This window comes from Neolamprologus multifasciatus, chromosome 14 (genome assembly GCF_963576455.1).
Source record: "Neolamprologus multifasciatus chromosome 14, fNeoMul1.2, whole genome shotgun sequence".
Taxonomy (NCBI): Eukaryota; Metazoa; Chordata; class Actinopteri; order Cichliformes; family Cichlidae; genus Neolamprologus; species Neolamprologus multifasciatus.
In genome coordinates, this window is record NC_140452.1 from 39,422,283 (window position 1) to 39,448,036 (window position 25,754).

The 25,754-nt window shown below is 40.9% G+C and overlaps 1 protein-coding gene across 1 annotated transcript; it reads right to left on the reverse strand.

The window, feature by feature from the left end:
- Window positions 1–641: 641 nt before the first annotated feature.
- Window positions 642–23,796, reverse strand: wsb1 (WD repeat and SOCS box containing 1). The gene is made up of 9 exons (XM_085130769.1): window positions 23,436–23,796; window positions 22,005–22,173; window positions 13,075–13,358; window positions 11,422–11,553; window positions 10,148–10,248; window positions 8,054–8,226; window positions 5,068–5,181; window positions 2,733–2,840; window positions 642–2,531 (listed from the first exon to the last, which is right to left on the reverse strand). The coding sequence occupies exons 1-9, from the start codon at window positions 23,473–23,475 to the stop codon at window positions 2,369–2,371; spliced, it is 1,284 nt and encodes a 427-aa protein (XP_084986895.1). The 5' UTR covers window positions 23,476–23,796; the 3' UTR covers window positions 642–2,368.
- Window positions 23,797–25,754: the final 1,958 nt, after the last annotated feature.

Genomic DNA, 25,754 nt, shown 5'->3' on the forward strand with positions numbered 1-25,754 from the left:
GCGGACTACACCTTTCTTGGCTGCTGCCTCAAAACACATTGTGCGTTGTCTATCTTGCGTGCTGCACAATAGCGTTTAATATTTAGTATCTACTGTTATCTACTGTTAGCTAGTTTGTGATGGTGCTGTTTTTATTATGTTGCTTTTTTTTGTTTGTCTTTCTCCCTGTCCTATCCGCCAGTCATGTCTGTCCCGTTTGTAGCAACCGAAAATAAAATAAAATAAATACATAATTATAATAAAGGTCAATCAAAAGGACCAATATGGCAAGGCCATGATGATCCACTTGGTAAAATAAATCCGCTTGGCATCTTTCTTGGCCTTAAGACAACAATTCTGATGGGTAAAGATCCAAATGGGACAACCAAAAAAGAAAAAAAGATAAACTACAGAAGCCCTTGCAAACCTGATAAAGCTAATCAGAAGAGAATAGAAGGAGAAAAATCTAATTACCATACAAGTAAATGCCATTTCTGACATTAAAGATGAAATAAACCTTGATGGCAGTGGTGATTTTGACTGTGGCACTATTGTATCCTTTGCTTATGCTGGCAGATTCATGAAAGATTCAGATTCATAAAATCATGAAAGTATAGAAAGCTGCAGATGGATGGATTCTTGAAATAATAACCACCAGTACAGAATGTCAAAAAACATCTTTATTGAAAATTTAAAAAAAAAGAGATTGCAGGAAATTAATACATTCATGTATTTTGGAAATATTTACCACTTTATACTCCATCTGAGGCAGGAATGTATTTCTCTAATCACAATGGTAACAGCTATATGAACATCATGTAATGCCAACCCATAACGATTCTAAATCCCACTCACACAATTAACACTATCAGAAGTGATAACAACCTCTACCATTTCCACACTAATGAAAGGACACAACTTTGGCATTAGCACTGTCAGAGAACTTATTGCCACAAATGATTGACACCTGCTCCATCCACCCTCCTACAAAACACCTGGAGCTCCCATCTCTTCTCACAGACAAACTAAAAACAATAAGATGATCAAGAAGATTCTAAAAACGCAGCATCTGTCCAAGTTCAGTGAGTATGAAGGTCTGACAACCACATGGCCCAGAATGGCAGTTGATTGGTTTTAATTACTTTGGATTATTCCAGGTTGCAAAGACTGCTTACTGTAGTTTCTATAAACAGAGTCCATAAGCACAAACAGTCTACATTTGAGCCACACACACACACAAAAAAAACACAACACAAAGATGTGCAGCTGTTTTAAGGAGAACAAGAACAAATTAATAAAATACAAATCTTCAACACAAGAAGTAGATATAAAAAGGAGAAAATAAATTTTGATATGTTTATGGACAAAAGACAGAGTCATGTGTTTACACACAAGGTTCTGTCAGATTCTGTATGTTCAAATACAAATAGTTAAGAAGCAGAGGTGCTGTGCTTTATCTAACACTGGTCTCTGTAACACCCTCAGGCAGGGCACTGAAAAAAATTAACCATACTGTAAACATACTAGGGTGGGTGTGAGTAGGTTACACCTGCAAGTTTGAGGAAAAATTAGCAGAATATTTGCAGTTTACCCAAACGGCATCTGTTAACTTGGACAGAAATATTAAGAGTCATTCAATTTCTTGCCAAGGGATGACTACCAAGATGGTGGATACCCTATTCATCAGGCTCTAGCTTGATAGCTAGCATTTTTTTATTGACAAATGATGTCCTTTCATCAGAAATAAAAGCTGCTACAAGTTTTTCAGTGAGCGAGTATACCATGGTAGTGTAAATACTGTTTCAGAAAAAATTGAAAAACCTCCAAAGAGACCATGTCTGCATCATTATTTCCTTAGTATTGATAAGATGTAAATAATGGGCTTCAAGACCCTGCATCCCATACCTTTTCCCTTTAGTTCCCGCACCAAAGCAGAAAAGAAAACCTAACATTAAAAGCAAGCCCCACTGCAAAGCTTGTGTTAAATGCAATACCTATTCCAGGTCTGTGGAACTAATGCAGAGCTTAATGATAATGCAGGTAGACAGCTGGAGGCAGATGGAAGAGCAGCCGAAAAATTACTGATAACCACACTGATACAGAGGAGGAGACCTGGCAGTATTGACCTGACAGGTATGGGTGATGTGCTGGACCCTGTACACTCATTTACAAAAGCACTTACAAAAATAAATATGTACAAGATAAGGTAGTGATGGGCTCTGGCGAAGACATGACCCTGGGCTTTCAGAAAAACAAACTTTTCTTCTTCCTGTCCCGATCTTCTTAGATTGTTCAGAGTTTTATGAAAAGCTGTTCAGAAAAAAAGTGTTTCAATGGTTTTTCAGTATGTTGCCAATACAAATGCAGTCAGATCAGCCAATGCCAAGGATTAAATGACTTTGTAGGTTAGGTAGTCACAGAGGAGTGCAGGAATGGCCAGCGCCTCCACCTGCTGGGTGCTCATCACTCGACGGAGAGCCATTCTGCACATGTGCTGCAGACTGGCAATGCTACGTGGACACTCCCAGAAGTGCACGCTACCATCACGAGTCCTAAAACATAAATCAAAAGGAGAAAAAACAGAAAACTGAGCTAATATTTCAGAGAGCTCTAAATGTAGTAAGGTGGTGCAAGGAAGCTGAAGGAATAAATGATGAGGCTTCCTTATCAAAAGTCAGGATGTGCCGAGGTGTAGTTTAACTTCAAATGTGTGTGTGTTAACAGAGCATCGCCAACATGTTGTGGCATCTTACCCAGCAGCAAGGACACTTCCTTGAGCAGAGAAGGCACAGCAGAGGCCATTAGAGACAGAGGCAATCGCCAGAGGAGCCCTTTCCTCAATGCTCCAGAAGCGAACCAGCCTATGCAGAGAGAGAAACAAACAAAATTAAAAAATTGTCACAACCTAAACTGCAAACATTTTGCTACCACCAGACCAATATCTGACCAGTGACCAAGCCAAATAGTTTCCTGTACTTCTGACTGGTTAACACATTTGTCTTAAACCTTTCAATCTTCCCATTTTTCTCCAACATTCTGAATAATAATGTGGGGATGTTGTGAAGCTTCCTCAACACTTTCCCAGCAATTCAGTGCTTGGACAGTTAGCAGATTCAGATTCAGAATTTATTTGTCACATACAGGTTGCCCCGCAGTGAAATGAGACACCCCCCCCCCCCCCCCCCCCTGACCTTACACACATAACACAGACATTACATGGGGGTTACAAGTCGGAGATCGGCAGTTACGGAAAAAAACACTGAAATGTACACACAATGGGAAGGTACAAGAGGAAAAAAAGAGACCCCTACTCATGCTGTGCTTCCATGGTAGGACAGCACGAGAACAGGAAACAAAAAAAACTCCTCTGCACAAAAAAAAGCACATGAATGTTCACAGCACAACATTATGAAGACATAACAAGCCACAGGGTTGGGTAGGGGGATGAGGAATAATCCCAGGCAACACAGCAGACATCCTGCCACTGCGCCGACTCGCCAGCGCGGGCCCAGACCCGCCTCGTGTTCCCAGGAGGTAACAAGCATCGAAGGCGTTGGAAAGGGAAGGGGAGATGAGTGAGTGCTTATCAGTGTAAGTGTGTGTGTGTGTGTGCGTGTCCATAGTTCAGCTGAGACAGTGTCCTTCGCCCTATCAGGCTAAGTAAACAGTCCTCCAGCCAATCCAGGTGTCCTTGCATGGGATGGGGAGAAAAGTCATCACACAGTCGTTATCAGGGAGTGTTTGTCCGGCTTCAGCCTTGGGCCTACAGCTGGCGCCGTGGTGGTGTCTGCATTTTGATCCCGAATTTGTTGATTTATTGAGAATTTTCAAAGCTGATCTTTTAACACTCTGATACTGGTCTCTCGATCTCCCGTTGGAGAGCCGCGAGCCTCCCCATGATGGTATCAAACTTCTGATCCGTGGTGTTATCATTCTTTTGATTCTGAGACCTCACAACTGCAGTGATCCGTTCTGTGATGTGATCCAACTTTCGCTCAAGGTTGTCATTTTGAGCAGGGCCCTCTCTGATGTATCCCACCATACGCTCAATGGTGTTGTTTTGAGCCTTCACAGCAGCTGTAAGCGTCTCCAAGGTGTTAACCATGCTGCGTTCGTTGTGAGAGGTCGCGACTCGTCCCGTCGCTTCGATTCCAGCGGACAGCTTTGGGGGGGTTTGAACAGCCGGTTCCGCTCTCTTATTTCTCCGATAAGTCAGGGCCATGCCAGCTCCGATCAGCAAGAACCCCGTTATCATGGTTCCGAATAGGTAAATATCTTCAGCGTCCTCGATCGACAGTCCCGCCAGGCACATGACTCTCCAGGTCTGCCACCCGTCCATCGTGTATCCGGCAGGGAAAGTCCCTCGGGGGAACTCGGGCTCTCCCGAGCCCAGACTTCTCGTTGAGAAGAGGGTGTCAATAGCATTCAGAGACCAGTTGATCAAATCCATAATTCTCTTTTAGGTTTTAGAGAACGACAGTGAGAGACTGTTCCAGGGAAAAAAGTAATGCACATGAGACAGACAAAGACAGAGAGGCTAAGCAGGGAAGATAAGGGTAAGGAGGAGAGGAGAAAAGTGCGACCGCCTCCGCTGAGAGCCAAACGAGAAGGAGAAGAAGCAGTCAGAGTAATTGATAGCCACCTTGTTACAGTCATGTAACCCAGGACAAGCCAAACAGACCAACAGTAGCTCTGTGCTCTCTCTTCAACACTCATGTCTTCTTGGAAGTTTAAGAATCAAATTGCACCAGACAAGCTTTTCTGCTATGCTCCAGTTATTACATATCGGCCATGAACAGAGAACAGAGCCTCTTGACTGTACAAACATATTCTCGAGAGGCCCAAAGACAAACACATGTGGGTTTGTCATGGCTCATTCTAGTTTTGTGTTCTAAAGTATTGTAAATAGACCACTTGCTTATATGCTGCTGAAACTGGTCATGCTGATGCATAAAAAAGATCATTCTCTTGTTTCTCGCCTTCTTTGTCTTTAAATCATTGACCAGACAAAAACAGTGAAAAACAAACAAACAGACAGATTTTAAGAAGAAATAAAAAAATATATATAATAAATCATATTAATATTACCTGTCATCTGTAACACTGGCAATGTGTCGGCCATCAGGGCAGAAGCTCACAGAGCGAACCCAGCGGTCATTTGCTCCTCCTGCAAAAATGGGTGAAGGAGGGGGGAAGAGGTGGCTGGGAGAAGACAAAAGCAGAAGTTTATAGAGCATCAGTAATAGAGCTTTTTGGGTTCAAATTTTAAAACTCACCGTTTGGAATGAAAAAAGTCATAATTTAACATTTTTCATTGTACATCACATCGTTATAGCTTTTTATAAAGCATATTTATGGGCTTCATTGTGTTTGAACAGTGGACAGAAGATAGGAAGCTGGGGAAAGAAATCAGTGACTGACATGCAGTAGGTGGCTTCTGGGTGAATAACAAGTGACTAAATTTTTATTTCAACCATGTGCAGTAAACAGTGAAGCGAGACAGCATTCCTTCAAGACCATGGTGCTACATATAACAGACAATCAACCCAGTACTACATAGAGTGCAGTGTATAAAAATCACAAAAATTGCCTTATGCAGGCCTCTGCAAGCCTTAGAGCACATGGTTTGCCTCCTCAACCTAGTGAGGCAAGCTTTTGCCCCTTAATATTATAGAAATCTCAGGGTGGATTCTAACAGTCCACTTTGCTTAGGAGCTGTTCTAAGTCCTCAAATACTAAAGAAACAAGCTTCAATGCTTCTTTTATTTCCTCCTTTAACATATTATACACTGGAACCAAAGAAGGGGAGAAAATGCCATCCCATAATGCATTGCAATGGAATATCTGACCATTCATGAAAATAGTCAACATGACAAAAGTGGTGCAGATCATGCAAATGTTTGTTTGCATGTTGACAAACTGCATTTTCCTTTTTCTGAACATCACACTGCTGTATCAAAAACAAATCTACTGACTATGGCTGCAATGATTCATCTGCATAATCAATGACGTCAACTACAAAGATTTGTTGATGAAGAATTTTTGTTGATGCATTATATACCAATACCACGTGAATGTGTTTATGTAACTGCAAAACACAACAGGAAGTTATGGGGGCAGTGTCGCCTATGTCGTCTGCCAAGACTGCAGTCAATAGAAACAAAGAAGAACATGAACGGCAAAACAGAAGGATGGAAGAAGATTGAGGTGGAGACTTAAAATGTGAAAGCATTTCCCAGAAAAAAAAAAACAAAAAGTTGAATGCAGACTTTCCTGCAACAACAGCACTAATGCAGTGCGCGAGCATTTAAAACGTTGGTTGACGGAGCTGTGACGTCAACTCTGAATCGGTCAATTTTAGAGAGTTAAGTTAGTGTGTCGGGTTGATACCTTGTTTTTTGTATCAACACATACATAACATAATGCTTAGCAAGGATGATGCTTGCTAAGCAAACATCATTTCAGTTTTGTTAGCCAATGAGTGAATTGTGATAGTAATGCAACAGTAAACCTTATTTTAACATTGCACTCAACAACAAACAAATCCTCCCTAACAAAAGAAAAGTAGTGTTGAAGGCCAAATTGCAATATATTTTTTCATGTCAATTATTGTAACTATTCCACCTGAAATATGTCAGATCACAAGCCATTCCAGTTACTAAGTTATTGTGCTACATGCAGTGTTGGGGAGTAACGAAATACATGTACCGCCGTTACGTATTTAAAATACAAAATATGAGTAACTGTATTCCGTTACAGTTACCGTTTAAAAAGGTGGTATTTAGAATACAGTTACTTTGTTGAAATAAATGGATTACACAGCGGTACTTCCCTGTTTCATAATGTGGCGGGTCAGGCCTGTTTGGGTTTTGTTTGACAGCTACGTTCTGTTGGAGCAGCCTTTCAACGCCTCTCTCTGTCTCTGGCAAGCAAAGTTGACCCAGACAACAAAGTAAAGCTATTTTTCGGCTACGAGCCGACACAGAACCCACCGTATTAGCCAGAGGTCCCTTTACTACGGTTCGGAGCCGCGGACCTTCAGTAACAGTAATAAATCACAGCAATAGTACATTCACGTAGTTGTAAACAGCATGATAATATATTAAATAATCCAAAGTATTCAGAATACGTTACTCTCATTGAGTAACGTAACGGAATACGTTACAGAATACATTTTGGGGCATGTATTCTGTAATCTGTAATGGAATACATTTTAAAAGTAACCTTCATAACACTGGCTACATGTGCAAATGTACAGATCACATTTTTATAGCACATAGCAACATTCAGGCATTAATATAACACATTTACACATATTCATTGATAGCTGTGTTTTCACAAACATTCAGGAAAGAGTCAGGAAAGAGAAGTTGCTTGCTGTTTGTGCACTGCTGAGAAAAAGACAGCTCAGTTTAATTAATTTCTGCTTCTGCTTTAAAAAAGCAGCATTATTGAGGAGCAATAAGTGGGGCTCACTTGTCAACACAGCGTGAGGACTGAATGAAGAGTTTTAGGACAGAGCCACAGTATTGGCACTGGGATCACAACTCAGTCATCCACAGAAAGTGCTAACATACATGTGCTGATAACATCTCCCCCACAAAACTGAAACTGCACCTCTTTAGTAAACCCAGTCAAAAGGCAGCTTTGGGCTGCAGCAGATGTTAGTAAACATGTCTCTAAAACTTCCTTTTGCTTTAAAAGTGCCGTTCTCATTTAAATGACTTGCATAAAACCTAGTGGTGAATAATCATGTCTCAGTAGATTCAACACAGCGAACACTCAGCTTTACATTCTTAAGGAGACTAGTGTAAAGCCGTTCAGATTCTCAGCACACTCCTCTTCTCTTTTCCTAAGTCCTTATCTCACATTTCCTTGATCTCAATTAAACCTCAACGTCAAGGAAATAAGTTGGGCAAAGCCAATGGGGGACTTTTGAAACACTTTCTCTAAAGGAGATTTAATTTATTTTAGTTTACTTAGGGCTGCCGCTCAAAAGAGCAACATTTTGTTTACCAAACAAATGTGTACTAACATAATATTGAATATCTGTGTTGTTTGGATTTCTTCTTACCCCAGTTCCAGGAGGACTGTGGCCTTATGATGGTCCCAGACAATCACTCGGGTGTCATAGGAGGCGGTAGCTAACAATGCTCCATCTGGCGAAAACTCACAAGACACCACATCATGGTGATGTCCCTCCAACTTTCGGATCAGCGTGAACTTATCCATGTTCCATAGCAACACCTGCAATAAAGAATGACACGTTATAGCCCATGGAATGATTTGGACTGTATGACTATAGATGTGTTATCTTACACTAATTATCACTAGATGCACAAAAATCAATTAGAAATTAAATTAATTTAATTAAAAGGAATTAAATCAGAAAAATAGTTATGCTCAAATTATGCTCAGTGTCACTATAATGCTTTGTAACCTTAAACCAGGCAGAAAAAATAAATAGCAGAGCCTTGCTAACGTGCAGTGTGCTACACATCACCAACACTATGCCAAATGAACACTTTCCTACAATGACAATAAAAATATCAAACATTTATATAACTGTAAAGATTCTACATTAGAATTTACATTCATACATCTTTCATTACATCAGTAAATGAGCTAAATGTATACTATTTTAATAAAAATAAAGTCTACACAAAAAAGAGAAAATAAAACAAGTAGTAACTTAAGGTAACATAAAGTTACTCCACTGGTTTCCCCTTTCAGAGATTTAGTTCACTGTGTTTACAATAGGCTCGCATCTCCGGCAGAAGCCTACGAAGAGAGACTGCAAGAGAAAAGAATATTTATGGCCAAAGGATCGATACCTCTGGCAGAGTACACATATGCACGCACATGCGATTCGCGCGTGCCCGCACACACAAACAAACACGCACATACAGGCACACAAACACACACTCACACGCAAAAAGTGACAATCTGCATAAGACTTTTTCTTTTAATGTCAGCCATGGTCAGAATGTTTATTAATAATGTCTTTGATTTGTGGCATTTATCACAGAACTGTACGAGTATGAAACCTTTAGGGCCTGCCACTGACTAATTATAGGAAACTATAAATGATGCTGGTCGTTAAAACCTTATTTAATGGTCTATAAAAATACAGCTTGCAATCTAATACTACTGTTTAATCTTTCTGTATGGGTTCTTTTCTTTTTTTGTCATCATTTTTCAGTTAAAAGAAACAACATTTTTCACAGCTGAATTCCTAAAATGATGGCAGAAAGGTTGAGGTAAAAAAAAGAAAAAAGAAAGAGCATAAAGTATTGCTGCTCCCTTTTATTTGCTTAGCGATGGCAGTGCATGTGTGTTTGGGTGGGGGGTGGAGCATAGGGCCACCATTTACATGACAGTTTTAAAACTACAATTAATAAAGTAAATAGAGCAACCGCGACAGCAGAAGTAGACAGACACGGAGCAGCACCTACGTACAGAATGACCTTGCAGGTCAGGATGCCAGGCTGCCCCTGGCCAGGCCTTTGGGCATTGCGCACTGTGCGTCCATGGTTTACACCCGCTGCTCAAAATGTCAGCGCAGCGCTCCTTTCAAAACCAATCACACACTGAGTTTTACCACCACCTGTGACAAGGAGAGCAAGACACACACTGTAGGGACATAAAACCTAACAAAACTATCACCACGTTAAGAGTAATCTAGGTTTGTGATACTATGCATAAGGTTAGCCAAAGCTGGCCAGTCCATGGAATTGCTATTCAGCAACATGTTTGACTTGTAAATGATTTACAATGATTTCGAATTTTTTAAAATGAAAAAAGTATTTTTGGGGCAATTTATGTTTAAGTTAAACATTCCCCAGTATTAAAGAGTTTTTTTGTTTTGCCTCTCCCACTTCCATGTCCATACTAAAAGATTAACTTCAGCTATATAACATTCATAAAAACAATTGTTTTCTTCATACATACTTCAGAACAAAATCCCTTTTTCACAGCATACAAAAGCCAAACAGAATCTAGATCCAAGCACTTGACTGTTGACACCGAGCACAGTTTATATTAAAGGTAGACAAAGAGGTTATGGGGTCTAATTGAGGTTTGATTGAGCATAACTGATCACAAGCAACTGCACAAAGATTAGCTAGGACACTCATAAAAATAAGTACAAAGGAACTTGTTTACGCACCGACTTTCCTGCACCAACCGAGCACAGAATGGAAGAGTCAGGGGAGAAGGCGCTGCAGTACACCCAGTTCTGATGGCCCCTCAAAACCGTCACCATATTACCTACAAGAGAAAATGACCAGGCTCATTACTCTCAGTGCAACATTTCTGTCACAACCTATATGCCAGTCTTATATTTTGATCATGTTTATATTATTTTTGTTTTATTTAATCAATATTTAACCAGGATATTTAGTTTCCCGTGAAGATCGTGATTAGAAATAACTGGTCACTATATTTTTGAACCACTGCCGTGTTAAGAGGTAAGTGTTAGCTGCATATTTGCTAAAATTGCTGCTACTCATCTACTAAAAACTAAGCAATTGATCTTTTCACAACACTTATTTACACTGCACTTTTATTTTGCGATATTACTTTGTTGCATTAACATTTTTAACTGACACAATGTATGGAAGGATTCAGGGTTCTGGTGTTGCATCCAAGGCTCCCAAGATCTGCAAATACTCTCAAGGCAGCATGTGGTTAGTGTTTTAAGTGGGATTCATGGTTCAGCATGGGTAGCGTTCTGGGGTTGGGCCTGCAAAGAGCTCCATTGTCAGATAGAGGCAGTTTACAAAGTTTGTGGTACAACTGGTCTATGGGTCACGCTTGCTTGTGCTATTGTTGGTCTGCCAGCAAGCTGCAGAGAAGAGCGAAGTTACAACATACAAATTGCTGATGTGAAACAGAGTGTTAAAAACAATGGAAAGTGCTTACTGCAGCTAGTTTTGCTTTTTGCAATTCTTCCATTCCTAGTGAACTTTGTTATTGCTTCCCTTTCTTATTCTGGCCCATTTGTCAACCAATAACCAGACACAGAGGTCATATGTATCCAGTAATGTGCAGCTAGGATTTTGGAAAACTGCAGGACTTTGTGTGTCAGGATGTCTGCTCTGCTAACTATCTAAACAGCAGTATGAATGCAAACAGATGCATTATTTGACATAAATTAATCTTGAAGCAGCACCTGGGTAATGTCAGGTTGCATTTTCTCAACATTAAAAAATAAAATAATAATAATAATAATAATAATAATAAGGACTATATCACTTCACTTCTTCATTGTGAACTCAGTGTAACTGTAAACACTGTTTGCTTTTCTGGTTTTAAAGACCAGGGGCCTCAACTGTGAACAGCATGGTCTCAGTTAAGAAATGAAGCTATTACTTATTTGCACTGGAAAGAAAAGCAAAGAATAAGGTTGGTTTTAAAGTCAAAAACAGCTCATCCACTTACCATCATCTTTGAGATCCCATACACGAAGGGTCTTATCTCTGGATGCTGACACCAGCATCAGACTGCCATCAGGAGCAAAAGTTAAGTCTCGAACTACATCTGTATGATCCATCAGATTCAGCAACAGTTTTCCTACAGAAAACAAACCAAAGAAAGTAGATTAAAAGACTTGAGGAACAACCCTCAACTAGACTTTCTTTTGGAGCATTTAGCCCTAGGGGTTGGGTGGGATGGAGAGACTGCTAATTTCTCACGGTGCCTCCAAAGTGACATTTTTTTTTTCTTTTTTTCAATTTTTTTTCAATTAAGAACAAAATCCGACATCTATAATTCCACAGAAGCCACACATTAATCAGATAAATACTTTTGGAAATTTTGTTCGTTCACTGCAAAGCCGAACTATAGAACTTTAGTTCCATCTCCAGCTTTAAATTGGTCGTATATTTGTATATCTTCCCAATTTACAAACCAAATACCAAAAAGAAAATATTAAAAAAAAAAAAAAAAAAAGTCTCTAAACTGTTGTTTCGCGGCATTTTAAACTCTAAGGTAAAAATCCTATAATAATACAGAGAAATTTTAATTGCAGCATTGATGAAACTGGGATGGGGTTATCACAAGGGACAGGAAGATTAGTGGTACTACAAGGAAACAGCTAGAGAAACATTTAACAAATTAATTAGCTTAATTGGCAACATTGTGTGCCCCAGGGACCATCTGGCTGGTTATCAGTGATCAGTTTTCTGACGGTATGGGGGAACACTAGTGCCTATGGAATTGGCAACTTGCACATCTGGAAAGACCATTAACCTCCTAGGACCTGGCGTCCACATATGTGGACATCACATTTCAGGTTATTAAGACCACAATAATAAATCTTGCAATACAAGGGCCTGATATCCACTTACGAGGACATTGTTCTATCGAAATTTTAAATGAATACCCTCATATGTAGATCTCATTTTTCTCAGAAACAAAAATCAGGTAAAAAAAAAAATAAAAATCTGGCAATTCTTTGTTTTTACATTCATCAGGTCCCAATATGCCCAAATATACGCTTCCATCTAGAAAACATCTTTTCAAGGAAAGGCATAGAATACTTCATCAAGGTAACGCTAAAGCTATTAAAACAGCATGGGTTTGTAAGGAGAAGAGGCCAAGTGCTGAACTGGCCTGCCTGGAGTCCAGATCTTTGGCTATCTAAAAACTAATCATGCATATCAAGAAATAAAGTTAAAAATATAAAAAAAAAATAAGTCAAAGATGCAGGAATATTGAGTGGAGAGAATCCTGTATTAGACAAAAATGAGACAACAATCCTCTCCCAAAAGTCCAGCAACTGGTCGACTCAGTTTCCAGATGTTTATGGGCTGTCAAAAGAAGGAACTTGTACAGTTGTAACCATGACCCTACCCCTGACTTTATTTAATGTGCTGCTGCCATTAAATTCAAAATGACAACATTTTGTTTTCTTCAAATGGTACGGTCTCTCAGTTTAAACCTTTGATATATTTCCTATGCAAATCTAATGCAAATAAAATGTTCAACACTTGCAGAGTTGGGTTTATATTTCATAGATTCATTTATCTAACATGATTATCAACTGGTGAAGCTGAAGAGAGCTACTTCTAATTAATGATGATGTGTTCTCACCAGTGTAAACATCCCAAATCTTGATGCGACCATTGTTGAGGCCTGTTGCCAGGAGCAACTGATCCTGTCCAAACTTGAAGCGATGCCACTCAATGTTGACACAGCGGCTGTGCTTTTCTGGTACTGAGGAACCAAAGGCCAATCCCCAGACAATATCACCACAATCTATGGTGTGTTCTGGTGGCTGGCCTGCTGCTGGGACTACTTGACCACCATTGCTGCTCTCACGAGACAAATGCCGAGGGCTCAAGGCATTGGTATCCTCTTCTCCATGGCCCACTGAACTACAGCAAAAAAAGAGTGGAGAAAGAAGGATGTCAATTATGGAACATGGTCAAAGAAAGGAAAGGTAAAAAGCTAATACAAGTCTAAAACATGTAGCCTAACTTTGGTAGATGTTTCCAGTAGAGCTGCAGTGATTCAGAGTAACTCAAATAACTTGATTATGATAAACCATTGATGCAAATTCCTTGCTATGATGTTTTATTTAAATCCATACAACCAATGTACTAGTCAGTAGTGACCATGTGTCCATGAGCACAGTGTGACGTATCACATGTGCAGTGTTGGGGAGTAACGGAATACATGTACCGCCGTTACGCATTTAAAATACAAAATATGAGTAACTGTATTCCGTTACAGTTACCGTTTAAAAATGTGGTATTTAGAATACAGTTACTTTGTTGAAATAAATGGATTACACGGCGGTACTTCCCTGTTTCATATTGTCGCGTCAGGCCTGTTTGGGTTTTGTTTGACAGCTACGTTCTTGTTGTTCCAGGCGGCAGCGTTACGGTTGCCATGGTTACAGGGTGACGCTCTCTCTCTGCGTGTTTTCTGGGTGAGAGAGAGCGCCTGTTGTTGTTGTGCTAAGCTAATAGGCAGAATGCTACAGGTATAGCTCTAAAGAATGTAGCATCATAGGCAGTGTAGTCCGTGCTGCAGGGAGAATGGACTGCCATACACGTTATGTGTCTGTGAGCGAGGGAGGGAGAAAAAGGAAAAGTACGAGCTGTCATCGAGCAGAAACGGGAGCTGGAAGTATGTAAATATAATAATAACCACTGCAGCCAAGAAGAGAGCCTGACGAGCCCAGTTGTAAGTAAGCTATTAAGACTCGACTGTACACCGTGTTCGTGTTTTCCTCCAAAAACAATAAGTTCCTTTGGAGCAGCCTTTCAACGCCTCTCTCTGTCTCTGGCAAGCAAAGTTGACCCAGACAATAAAGTAAAGCTAGTTTTCGGCTACGAGCCCGACACGAACCTGACGTATTAGCCAGAGGTCCCTTTACTGCGGTTCGGAGCCGCGGATATTTAGTAACAGTAATAAATCACAGCAATAGTACATTCATGTAGTTGTAAACAGCATGATAATATATTAAGTAATCCAAAGTATTCAGAATACGTTACTCTCATCGAGTAATGTAACGGAATACGTTACAGAATACATTTTGGGGCATGTATTCTGTAATGGAATACATTTTAAAAGTAACCTTCCCAACACTGCACTTGTGTAGCAGCCATGATTTGATGGCGGGATGGAGGCAATTGCTCTTGGGTATACATGAGGCCCAGTTTTTAAAAGGAAAGATTGACTGCAGCAATCTACTGCAGATGTCAAGAGATCTTAGTTTCCTTAACAAGAACAGGTGACACACTCCCTTTTTGTATAGTTCATCTATAAGCAGGGACCAGTCCAGTTTGTTTATCTCGGTGTAAAACCACCCCAAAAATTTTCACAGGGTAAAGAAGGAGGCCTGAATTTCCTTGGCTTGGCTCAACTGATGGAGCTGGTTGTCCTGGAGTAGTTGGTGGTGGAGCTTCCGGTAGGCACCACCCAGTGTGTCTGCTGCCACCGGCCCACCAGATTGGACACAGCGGTAGCCCTGGCAGGGGGCCATCTAGTGGCCCGGCAAATGTGAGTCGCTGGGGCTGCTACATCCGTTGCCACGGCGGCTGGTGGAAGCAGAGCAACGGCCACGTTCTCCAACTAACCTAGGCTGTATCCCAATTCAGGGTCTGCAGGCTCAAAGGCCGCATTTTAAGGCCAATTACGTCACAGCGACGTGACGAAGGCTGTCCCAATTCAAAGGCTGCTTGAAATGCAGCCTCAAATGCGTCCTTCATTTCCCTGAATTTTGAGGGTGTGGCGGTGTAGACTTCGTGGCCCAACATATCCCAGAATGCATAGCGCGGCGGTGGGTGTGGATAATTTTGCCGGAAAAAAACAGCGGAAGAGGGGCACCCGAAGAGTAAACTTTTAAAAGTAAGTACTGAATATTATGTCACTTATTTGTGTACAAATGTTTAATAATGAAGAACAAAACATTACTGTTGGCCACATGTCGGCAAAGTTATGTTACATTAGTGATGTTTGTACTAACTTTGTTTTAAAGCCTTTACTTTAAAATATACGCTGTTCAATAGTCGACCTTAATCTTACAGAGAATGTGATGATTTTGTGGATAATTAAAGTCAGTCATACATCCACAAACACAACAGTCCTGAATATCACGGCACAAGCAGGATTCACTGCACTGTTAATGTTAGCTATGTTATATTGCTGCCTCTGTTCGGTGGTGTCGAGCCAAACGGACTTTAATGTGTGTTTGAACGAGCTGACGGTTCACTCGTTAAAGTGAAAGAAAGATGCTTTAATCACAGGAGTCACACATGTGTCCACTGTACCAGCTGGAAACTCTTCTTGTTTAGCACTCGTAATAACACAAACACTAAATCCTCCTTCACTCCTCGCATTCCACCAGTGTGTGAATACGAGAGTGAATGAATAGTGGCATTGTAAAGCGCTTTGGGTGCCTTCAAAAGCGCTATATAAATCCAATCCATTATTCAAATTCAAATTCAAATTTTATTCGCCACATGCATAGGTAGGTTGCCCTGCAGTGGAATGAACCCGCCCCCCGACCTTACACACACACAACACAGACATCACATGGGGATACAAGTCAGAGAACGGTTGATACAGAAAAACCACTGAAATGGACATTACAATGGGAAAAAGTACAAGAGGAAAAAAAGAGACCTCTACTCATGCTGGGCTACAGGAGGACAGCATGAGAACAGGAAACAAAAAAACTCCTCTGCACAGAAAAGCACACAAATGTCCACAGTACAACATTATAGAGCACGTGACCAGCAACAGGGTTGGGTAGGGGATAAGGAGTAATCCCAGGCAACACAGCAGACATCCTGCCACTGCGCCGACTCGCCAGCGCGGGCCCAGACCCGCCTCGTGTTCCCAGGAGGTAACAAGCATCGAAGGCGTTGGAAAGGGAAGGGGAGATGAGTGAGTGCTTATCAGTGTAAGTGTGTGTGTGTGTGTGCGTGTCCATAGTTCAGCTGAGACAGTGTCCTTCGCCCTATCAGGCTAAGTAAACAGTCCTCCAGCCAATCCAGGTGGCCTTGCATGGGATGGGGAGAAAAGTCATCACACAGTCGTTATCAGGGAGTGTTTGTCCGGCTTCAGCCTTGGGCCTACAGCTGGCGCCGTGGTGGTGTCTGCATTTTGATCCCGAATTTGTTGATTTTGTTGATTTTCTTTCCATATGAGCAGCTCACGAGAATTTTCAAAGCTGATCTTTTTAACACTCTGATACTGGTCTCTCGATCTCCCGTTGGAGAGCCGCGAGCCTCCCCATGATGGTATCAAACTTCTGATCCGTGGTGTTATCATTCTTTTGATTCTGAGACCTCACAACTGCAGTGATCCGTTCTGTGATGTGATCCAACTTTCGCTCAAGGTTGTCATTTTGAGCAGGGCCCTCTCTGATGTATCCCACCATACGCTCAATGGTGTTGTTTTGAGCCTTCACAGCAGCTGTAAGCGTCTCCAAGGTGTTAACCATGCTGCGTTCGTTGTGAGAGGTCGCGACTCGTCCCGTCGCTTCGATTCCAGCGGGCAGCCTTGGGGGGGGTTTGAACAGCCGGTTCCACTCTCTCAATTCTCCGATAAGTCAGGGCCATGCCAGCTCCGATCAGAACCCCGTTATCATGGTTCCGAATAGGTAGATATCTTCAGCGTCCTCGATCGACAGTCCCGCCAGGCACATGACTCTCCAGTTCTGCCACCCGTCCATCGTGTATCCGGCAGGGAAAGTCCCTCCAGGGCAGACTTCTCGTTGAGAAGAGGGTGTCAATAGCATTCAGAGACCAGTTGATCAAATCCATAATTCTCTTTTAGGTTTTAGAGAACGACAGTGAGAGACTGTTCCAGGGAAAAGTAGTGCACATGAGACAGACAAGGACACAGAGGCTAAGCAGGGAAGATAAGGGTAAGGAGGAGAGGAGAAAAGTGCGACGCCTCCGCTGAGAGCCAAACGAGAAGATTATTATTATTATTATTATTATTATATTCTGAGGTAAGTTGATCTATAGTGTTACATCATATTCTATAAGGATGTTATGTGTTTGTAGACTTTCTGCCCAGTTTGACCCATTTAGCAGAAGTCAGCCTGTTTAAGGCTCTGATATCTATTCTGTGTGACTTAAAGCAGTTATGACATGGTCTGATTTTCTCACCCAATAAAGGAATATTTCATATATCAGTCTACTCTTCATCAGAAACAGTTATCACAGCTCGTACATTTGTTTTTTCCACATATATGTAAGCATTGAGCCAAATGTAATAATGCCAACATACTGAAAGAACAATATTTGTCTCTTATATATGATACATCTATATATACACTGTCAAAGATACTTGAGTGTCTTTGAGTGAAGATTTAAGATGATAGGATATATAAATAACTGCAACTTGAATCTTTACTGAAGCTCAGTATTTTACACAGAGTTCAACCCTCCGACCCAAGAGAGACTTACTGCGTACTGGTAAGGTGCCAAAGCGTTATACAACAGGCTATGGTTCATAAATATCCTATGGTACCAGTGGAAATTTTATATATGGGCAAAACTTAGAGGCTGAATGCTACAGTTAGCACGCACCTATTGAATATGAGAATGAACTGGCATGGTTTCAGTAGGCTAATAGGGCAGTGTGTAGGGGTGTGTTCTCGGCTGGTAGGGACACAGGTCTGTGCTGAGCTCAGCGGTGACATGAGATCGTTCGACATGGACTCTGGGGAGGAGGAAATGGCAGGGCCTTCATGGGAGACCCCGCCAGCTCCAGCAATTAGCTCCAATGAAGGTGGAGCTGGTGAACCAGCTGGCCGTTCCAAAAGCACCTTTGCAGTGCCACAGCGCACTTATCTTGCAAAGAGTGTGGTACATGCAGTTTCAGGTCATCTCTTGAGTTGGGATGCCGAAAGAGATACCAACTGACCAGGGCACATTGTTTATGTCTAGGACACCTAAAGAGGTGTACGAATTACTGGCCATTAAATCTGTTCAGACCGGTGTCTACCACCTTCAGACAGACGGGTTGGTGGAGAGGCTGAATAAGCCTTTGAAATCCATGATTCGTAAGATCATATAAGAGGATGAATGCAATTGGAACCGCTGGTTGGACCCTCTGTTGTTTACACTGCCAGAGTTCCCTAGGACTCCATGGGATTGTCTCCCTTTGAATTTCTGCTCAGCAGGAAGCCACATGGGGTGTTGGACCTAAATAAAGAAAACTGTGAGGAAGGGCCAAACCCTGCTAAGAATGAAATTCAATACATTCTGGACTTGAGAGCAAAGCAATACACACTGGGGAGGTTATCTGAGAAAATGTGCTCTAGGTCCAAGAACATCAGCAGCTCTTGAATTACACACTTCTTTTAGCTCAAAGTTACTCGCCACGTGTCAAGGATCCTACATGGTCACACCCTATATGATAAAACCCAACAAAAATAAAGTTTGCGTAAAGATCAGAGCTACCAGACCAGTTGAAGCGCATGTTCCAGAATCTATAGATTACAAGTACAATCTATACTTTACTCAATACACATCAGCTGAGTGGTTTCAAATATTTTCAAAACAAATAGCAAACCGACTCAATTTGGCAAAAAAATCAAAAATCATGAGGTTATACATTTCTTCAGGGTGACTTAGATGTTCTGTAAAACAGTTTAAACTTGTACATAGTCTTCATTGATCTAATGACAAGTTATCAAAAGTTCAAAGAGATCCTACATGTAACCAATGCAGTCACACTACTGCATCCTTGTTATTTCCAAAACTACATACAATTTTTGGAATTCCATTTTGAGACGCTAACCTGTCGTTCACTGCATCATTAATAGCAGAGTAATAGAACTTGTGAGGTGTCTTGAAAGGTCTTGAAAAGCATTTATAAAATGTATTACTATTAACTTAAACTCCACAATGCTGTAAAACATGTCACATATTTATTAACTCCAACTCAAAATGTGATGTTGACCTCACTAAATGGAACAAAATTCCTCTTTGCCTGTATGCACAAACTGCACACAACACTGTTGGAAAGCAGAAAATAGAATGTCATTAAAGACTTCTTAGGAATCTATTTTGTTAATATAATATTTATAATATTGATTCTCTCATTAAACAAAGATTTTTTTTGTCACTGCATAATTTCATATTAAAGTGGTATATCTGGTCAAATGGCACCAAGTGGATGCAGGACTTAGTTCTGGGTTTTTTTTGTTTTTTATTTTTTATTGTTCTGTTTGAGTGTCTGAAGAGCAAAAGCATGAGACTGGAAATATTACACTGATTAATTTAATTAACAAGTACCCAAAATTAACAGTCCCATTAATAACTGCATTTTGAAAGCCATGTGGTCAGGGGTGGAAATAGAAAATGTTCCTGGAGAAAATTTTGCATCTGCCACAGAAATGTAACACCACATTGAGTTTTGCTCTTTCTTCTAATAAAGGCATTTAGAGCAGACTAGCAGCAACCCACGCTTCCCACGACAGGTCAGGAGTGTAAATTGTTTTTTCTGTTCAAATTTAAACCCACCACGAAGGCTTGTGCATTCTTCCAATTTACAAGCTCATCCATAAATTTACCCCCATTTGGCCAGTGGCAGGAGCTAATTTCCCACCCTGCATGTGGTATGTAATTCAACCTACTGAAGACAGAAAGAAATATGAATTTTACCAAAAGACAGTTTTCACTGTGTACCATCTCTGCAGAAATGTGACTAAAAGCCTGAAACACTGGAATCTGCTCTGTAAAAAGGAAAACATGATACATTATTGTATGCATCTTGCATTTGAAGTCTCCTCTTCACTGCCTCTGAAGCTCCATTAAGTTTAGTTCAGCTCAGCTGATCGCCAATATTGCTGTAGAGCAGGACTAGGTGGGGCTTGGCTCTAAAGACTGCATGGAAAAGATTACATAACAGAGCCAAAGTTTTGGCACCATGCTTGCAGTTTTGAGCCATCCACTACTGCCAATAACGTCACGCTCGCTCTGACATCATTTCAACATCATTCTTAATAAATAAACAATTCTAGCAGTAACTAACTTGTATGTATCTAACACAAAACAAGTTGTTCTTCTCTGCTTTAAAATTTAATTATATTTGAAGTAAAATGCCTGCCACATTTGCGCATTTTATTATTTGATGGTACAGACCAACTCTAAATGTCAATGCACTGCAATCTGTCTTGGTGTATACATTTGCCAGCAATTATTTGCAAACATTTGCCAATCTGTCCGAGATTGTCTGCAGTCTGTACAAGTCCAACTAAGATTAGGTGGCAACGGGTTGCCTCTCATCAAGCAACCTGTACAATTGCCTTGCAATTGAAATTGCAAGTAGTTGCACAGTAATTCAGTGTGCAGCACCCTCAACCTCTGGGTGACTGCCTACTTACAATCAGTTCCAGATAGAAAATCAAGTGTTATCACACAGAGGCTGCTGTCCTTCTTTTCCTCTAGTGTCACAGGGGCCCAACAGGCACTTCTTTCTAAAGATAACTTCAACATGTGGCTCAGAGTCACAAGACCCTGGTAAGCGGAAAAACACCCCATTAAGCAGAGAGTGAGCTGGTAATTCAAACCATGTGTTCTTGGCACTGACAAATACATCTGATCTTTTAGCTTGAGGTCGGCAGAGACTGATTCAGAAGACAATTAAACAGCTAGAAAGCATACAGAGTTTTACGTGTATGTAATCATGTAAAACTCATCCTGCTCTCCATCCTGCAACACAGAACAGCAGCTCATGCACCAATGTAATACTAATGACCAAATTCAGCTGGCTGTTAATCTCAAGAATTTGCACATTTCCACAATACCAGCCATTTGTTACCTAAAAGCAGTTTTCAACATGGAGGAGGAGCAGCTGTAACTGTGAGCCCCTCCTGCATGGCTGAGCTCCTCGCCCCATCTCTAAAAGAGATGCCAGCCACCCTTCGGATAAAGCTCATTTCCATCACTTGTATACGCAATGTACAACGGACAGTACAGCGTCCGCATCACTGTAGCCGAAGCCGCAATCTGTCTGTTGATCTATCCCTCCCCTCTCAAATAAGACCATGAGATACTTGAACTCCCCCACTTGGGGCAGCAACTTATCCCTGACCCGAGTGGGCAATCCACTCTTTTCTGGCTGAGGACCATGGCCTCAGACTTGGAGGTGCTGATTCTCATTCCTGCTGCTTCTGTATGAATGTCAAAATTAAATCATACGCCCCCCAAAAGCAGCCCAGCAATGGTAAATGCTCTGTTGTATGAGATAGCACAAAAATTAAATTGTAATCCAATCAAAAAATAATTAAATTAATTATCCTAAAAGCCTCAGTGTCTCATTTTTTTTCCATAAATTTGAAGATTTTTATAATTAGTTGGGGGGTTATCTAAGAAGCAAAACAACAACACAGAAAACATGTACTCCATTACTATAAAAAAAAAAAAAAGGGCAAACATACTACCAAGGTAGTTATGCTAGTGATATAAAAAGTGCTTGGTGCTTTAAGAACATATAGAGAAATATGACATGGGGGGGGGGGGGGGGGGGGGGAAACAAAAGAAACTTACAAGCTGTTCAGGCATTTCGTCCAAGGGATAAGCCTGACAATGCGATGCCCCTGAGACCAAGCAAAGTAGGAACCATTGGGTGCAAAGGCCACTGTCCAAGCTTCACGCCCAGACTTCTGGTCAAAGGGAGCAACAGGCACCAGGAGTTCGCCAATGAACTTTGCCTTACCTGGAAAAAGCAATAACATAACTATTTTCAGCTACATTCTGTAACAAACTGAATGTGCGTCATTTTTCAGCCCAAATAATACACATGAAACTAACTTCTTTATCTGGCACAGACCCAGTTTGTTCACTGGTGCAGATACCTGATTGGCTAATGTGTAAACCATACCATTTGTACAACGGGGGGGGAGACATCGTTATATTCTCTCAGCTACAATGGGCTTTACGCTGATATATGAACTGTCTACAATTAACCTCCGCAGATCCACTATTAACTTTTTACGTTTGGAAATGTAAAGTCCATTTCTACAGGATATCAAAGTCTACGTGGCAAAGTAACCTTTGGTTAACTTAAGTCTTAAATTCCGGACACACAACATACTGGCAGTTTCATAACTGCATTCTTCACATAGCGCACAAAATGGAATCTTTGTGCTTTGTGTTCAGGTCTGTATATGTATCGGGGTTACTTGGTAAAACCAATATATAAGTTAATGTCAACACATTTTTGCAACAAGTAAAATAACAGCAACAATAAAACAAATACTGCATTGTGTACACGAGTGAGTAGATAAATATAACTCCGACAACGTCTATACAGTTATGAAGGTTGCCTTTTTGGGTGCAAGAATGTGTGAAGGTACGTGCATTAAGTAAACCACTAAAGGCCTACATGGGGCTGACGTTTATCAATTCTGATTTTAGGATTAAATAAGACGTTTAGTACCTAACTACGGTTATAGCTAATAAATAAGCAATAAATAAAAGTAATACAGTTAACATGCTAAAGCTACGAGCTCGGTTTATTAGCCATGCAACGTTGGCGTGCAAGCACGCACGTACATCCCTGGGCGGCTATGGTTCTCGCAGTTGAAGGAAGAATGGCTCTCAGCCAGTGTTTGTATCAGCAAACCAGCAACAGGGAAACGCTGCACTAACGTATAAAATGGCTTTATCGTGGATATGCATCGAAATAACCAACCGCACTGAGCTAATATAACAGCAGGGATATAAACCCAAGAAACACTGACAAATAAACGACATCTCTTAACTTAATTAAACTTTGCTTTACCGATTTAAGCTAAGTAGCCACTAATTCGACATCTTATTTAGTAACAATGTTTTGAAAGTCCACATAGTCTGGTGGAAACAAAAAAAAGTTTTACAGTTCGGCATTAGATAAAAAGCACTAAGACTAAAATACCAGGACATCGTTCAGCGTTCTCACCTGCATTCACAAAAATACATGTAAAATGTTTTACTTACCTATATCATTTTCGTTCACAGAATCTGGGAAGCTTGCCATCTAAATAAGGGCACAGACCTAAGAAAAAGTCGGACACGCACTATGAAACAAAGATGTTTGACAGAAATCTGGGTGCGGATTTATACGGCGAATTTTTCGTTAAAAACGTATGCTAAATTCGGTTAAATCCCTCCGCCAAGCTTCACGTCTGAGGTGGAAAATACAATCTTCGTTTGGCGCGTCTTTTTACTTGAGTCCTTCGGCAGTAGACGTTATCTTTGAATCTATAATTATATTGGTAGTGTTTTAAAATGCCGCGTTAAAAACTATATGACTCGCTACGCTTTAGATTTCTTACGATCCGTAAAATTACAATGGCTGCTAACTGGACGGTACAAAGGCTGAATAACGCCGTGGGAGGGGTTACATTCTACGTCAGCACAGTTGCCATGGCAATTTAGCCCCCTCCCCACACACACACCCCTTTTTGTCTGACGTGTCCTGCGCATCCAGTCATTTGACGTTGTCGGCAACTAACAAAATGGCGCATCCGTAACCATCTGATGGAACACTTTTTTCATGTTTATGTCACAATTGACGCCACTCACAGACAGCTACTCAGTTTACCAGTATATCTTTAAAAATTACAATATTGTTTTCAATTTATTTCGGTTTTATTTATTCAGCACCAATTCCCAACAACAGTTGCCTCAAGAAAAATATCTTACAACAATACAGAGAAAATTGTCCCGATTATCGATTATCCCCTATTAGCAAGCGCTTGGTGGCAGTGGGAAGGAAATACTCCCTTTTAATAGGAATAAACTTCAGTCAGAACCAGGCCCAGGAAGGAGCAACCATCTGCCATGACTGGTTGGGGGTGAGAGGAGGAAAACAGGACAAGACATCCTGTAGAAGAGAGCCAGAGATTAATAATAACTAATGATTAAATGGTAAATGGCCTGTATTTGTATAGCGCTTTTACTAGTCCCCCCTAGGGACTCCAAAGCGCTTTACACACCCGGTCATCCACCCATTCACACACACATTCACACACTGGTGGAGGCAAGCTACAGTTGTAGCCACAGCTGCCCTGGGGCAAACTGACAGAAGCGAGGCTGCCATATTGCGCCATCGGCCCTTAAGTGTCCAAAAGTTGATTCTGTTCATCTGGACGTAGCGTTTCGTGGGAGAAACGTTTCGTCACTCACCCAAGTGACTTCTTTAGTCTCAGCTGACTGCAGGTCAATCTTATAAACAGTACATTTGCATAGCTCCTTAGTTTAAGGAACTGACCACCCAGCCCATTGTTCTCCAAGAACCCCAACCATTCACAGCCACATCCACACCTACAGCCAATTTAGAATCATCAACTAACCTTTGGCTTCTTCTACTTATAGACCTAATAAAATATTCCTAGATTACTATTTGTTTGAATTTACTCAAAAATTGGTTTACTTACTAAAGTTGGATCATATTATTCAGACACATTCACTTCTTTGACATGTTAGATAAGCAAATTAATTTTTAGCTTTGAGAAAGCAAATCGATGGAACTGTAGACTTCCACAACCCAAGTGAGGTGAGGTATATACATCAAGGAACATTTAAATAACCTTCATGACGTGTTCAGTGTTCCCTGGTGTCAGAAACTGTAATTGAAGATATATGTGACCACGGAGTGTCTTCATAGTGTTTACCAATTTTAGAACTGAGTAACTGAGCAAGAAGGGCCATAGTCAAGACGGTGACCAAGAACATAACAAAACTTCTGCAAGGACAGAAAAACCTGCCACAAGAGGAGCCATCTCATCAGCTACAGCCTGTTTGAAGCTAATCCAAATGTTTTTAAAACTAAAAGAGTAAGAGAAAAAAATATTTTAAGATATAAGATCAAATGTTCATGTTTTTGAGCTGAATTACAGGTACTCCATTGAACTCCATGGCAATCCTTCAGGTTGTGGTGGCAACATTATGTTTTGAAGCTGGTTCTGACCATCAGTGATCAGTGTTGGGGAGTAACGGAATACATGTACCGCCGTTATGTATTTAAAATACAAAATATGAGTAACTGTATTTCGTTACAGTTACCGTTTAAAAAGGTGGTATTTAGAATACAGTTACTTTGTTGAAATAAATGGATTACACGGCGGTACTTCCCTGTTTCATATTGTGGCGGGTCAGGACTGTTTGGGTTTTGTTTGACAGCTACGTTCTGCTGTTCCAGGTGGCAGTGTTACGGTTGCCATGGTTACAGGGTGACGCTCTCTCTCTGCGTGTTTCCTGGGTGAGAGAGGCCTTTTTGTTGTTGTTGTGCTAAGCTAATAGGCAGAATGCTAC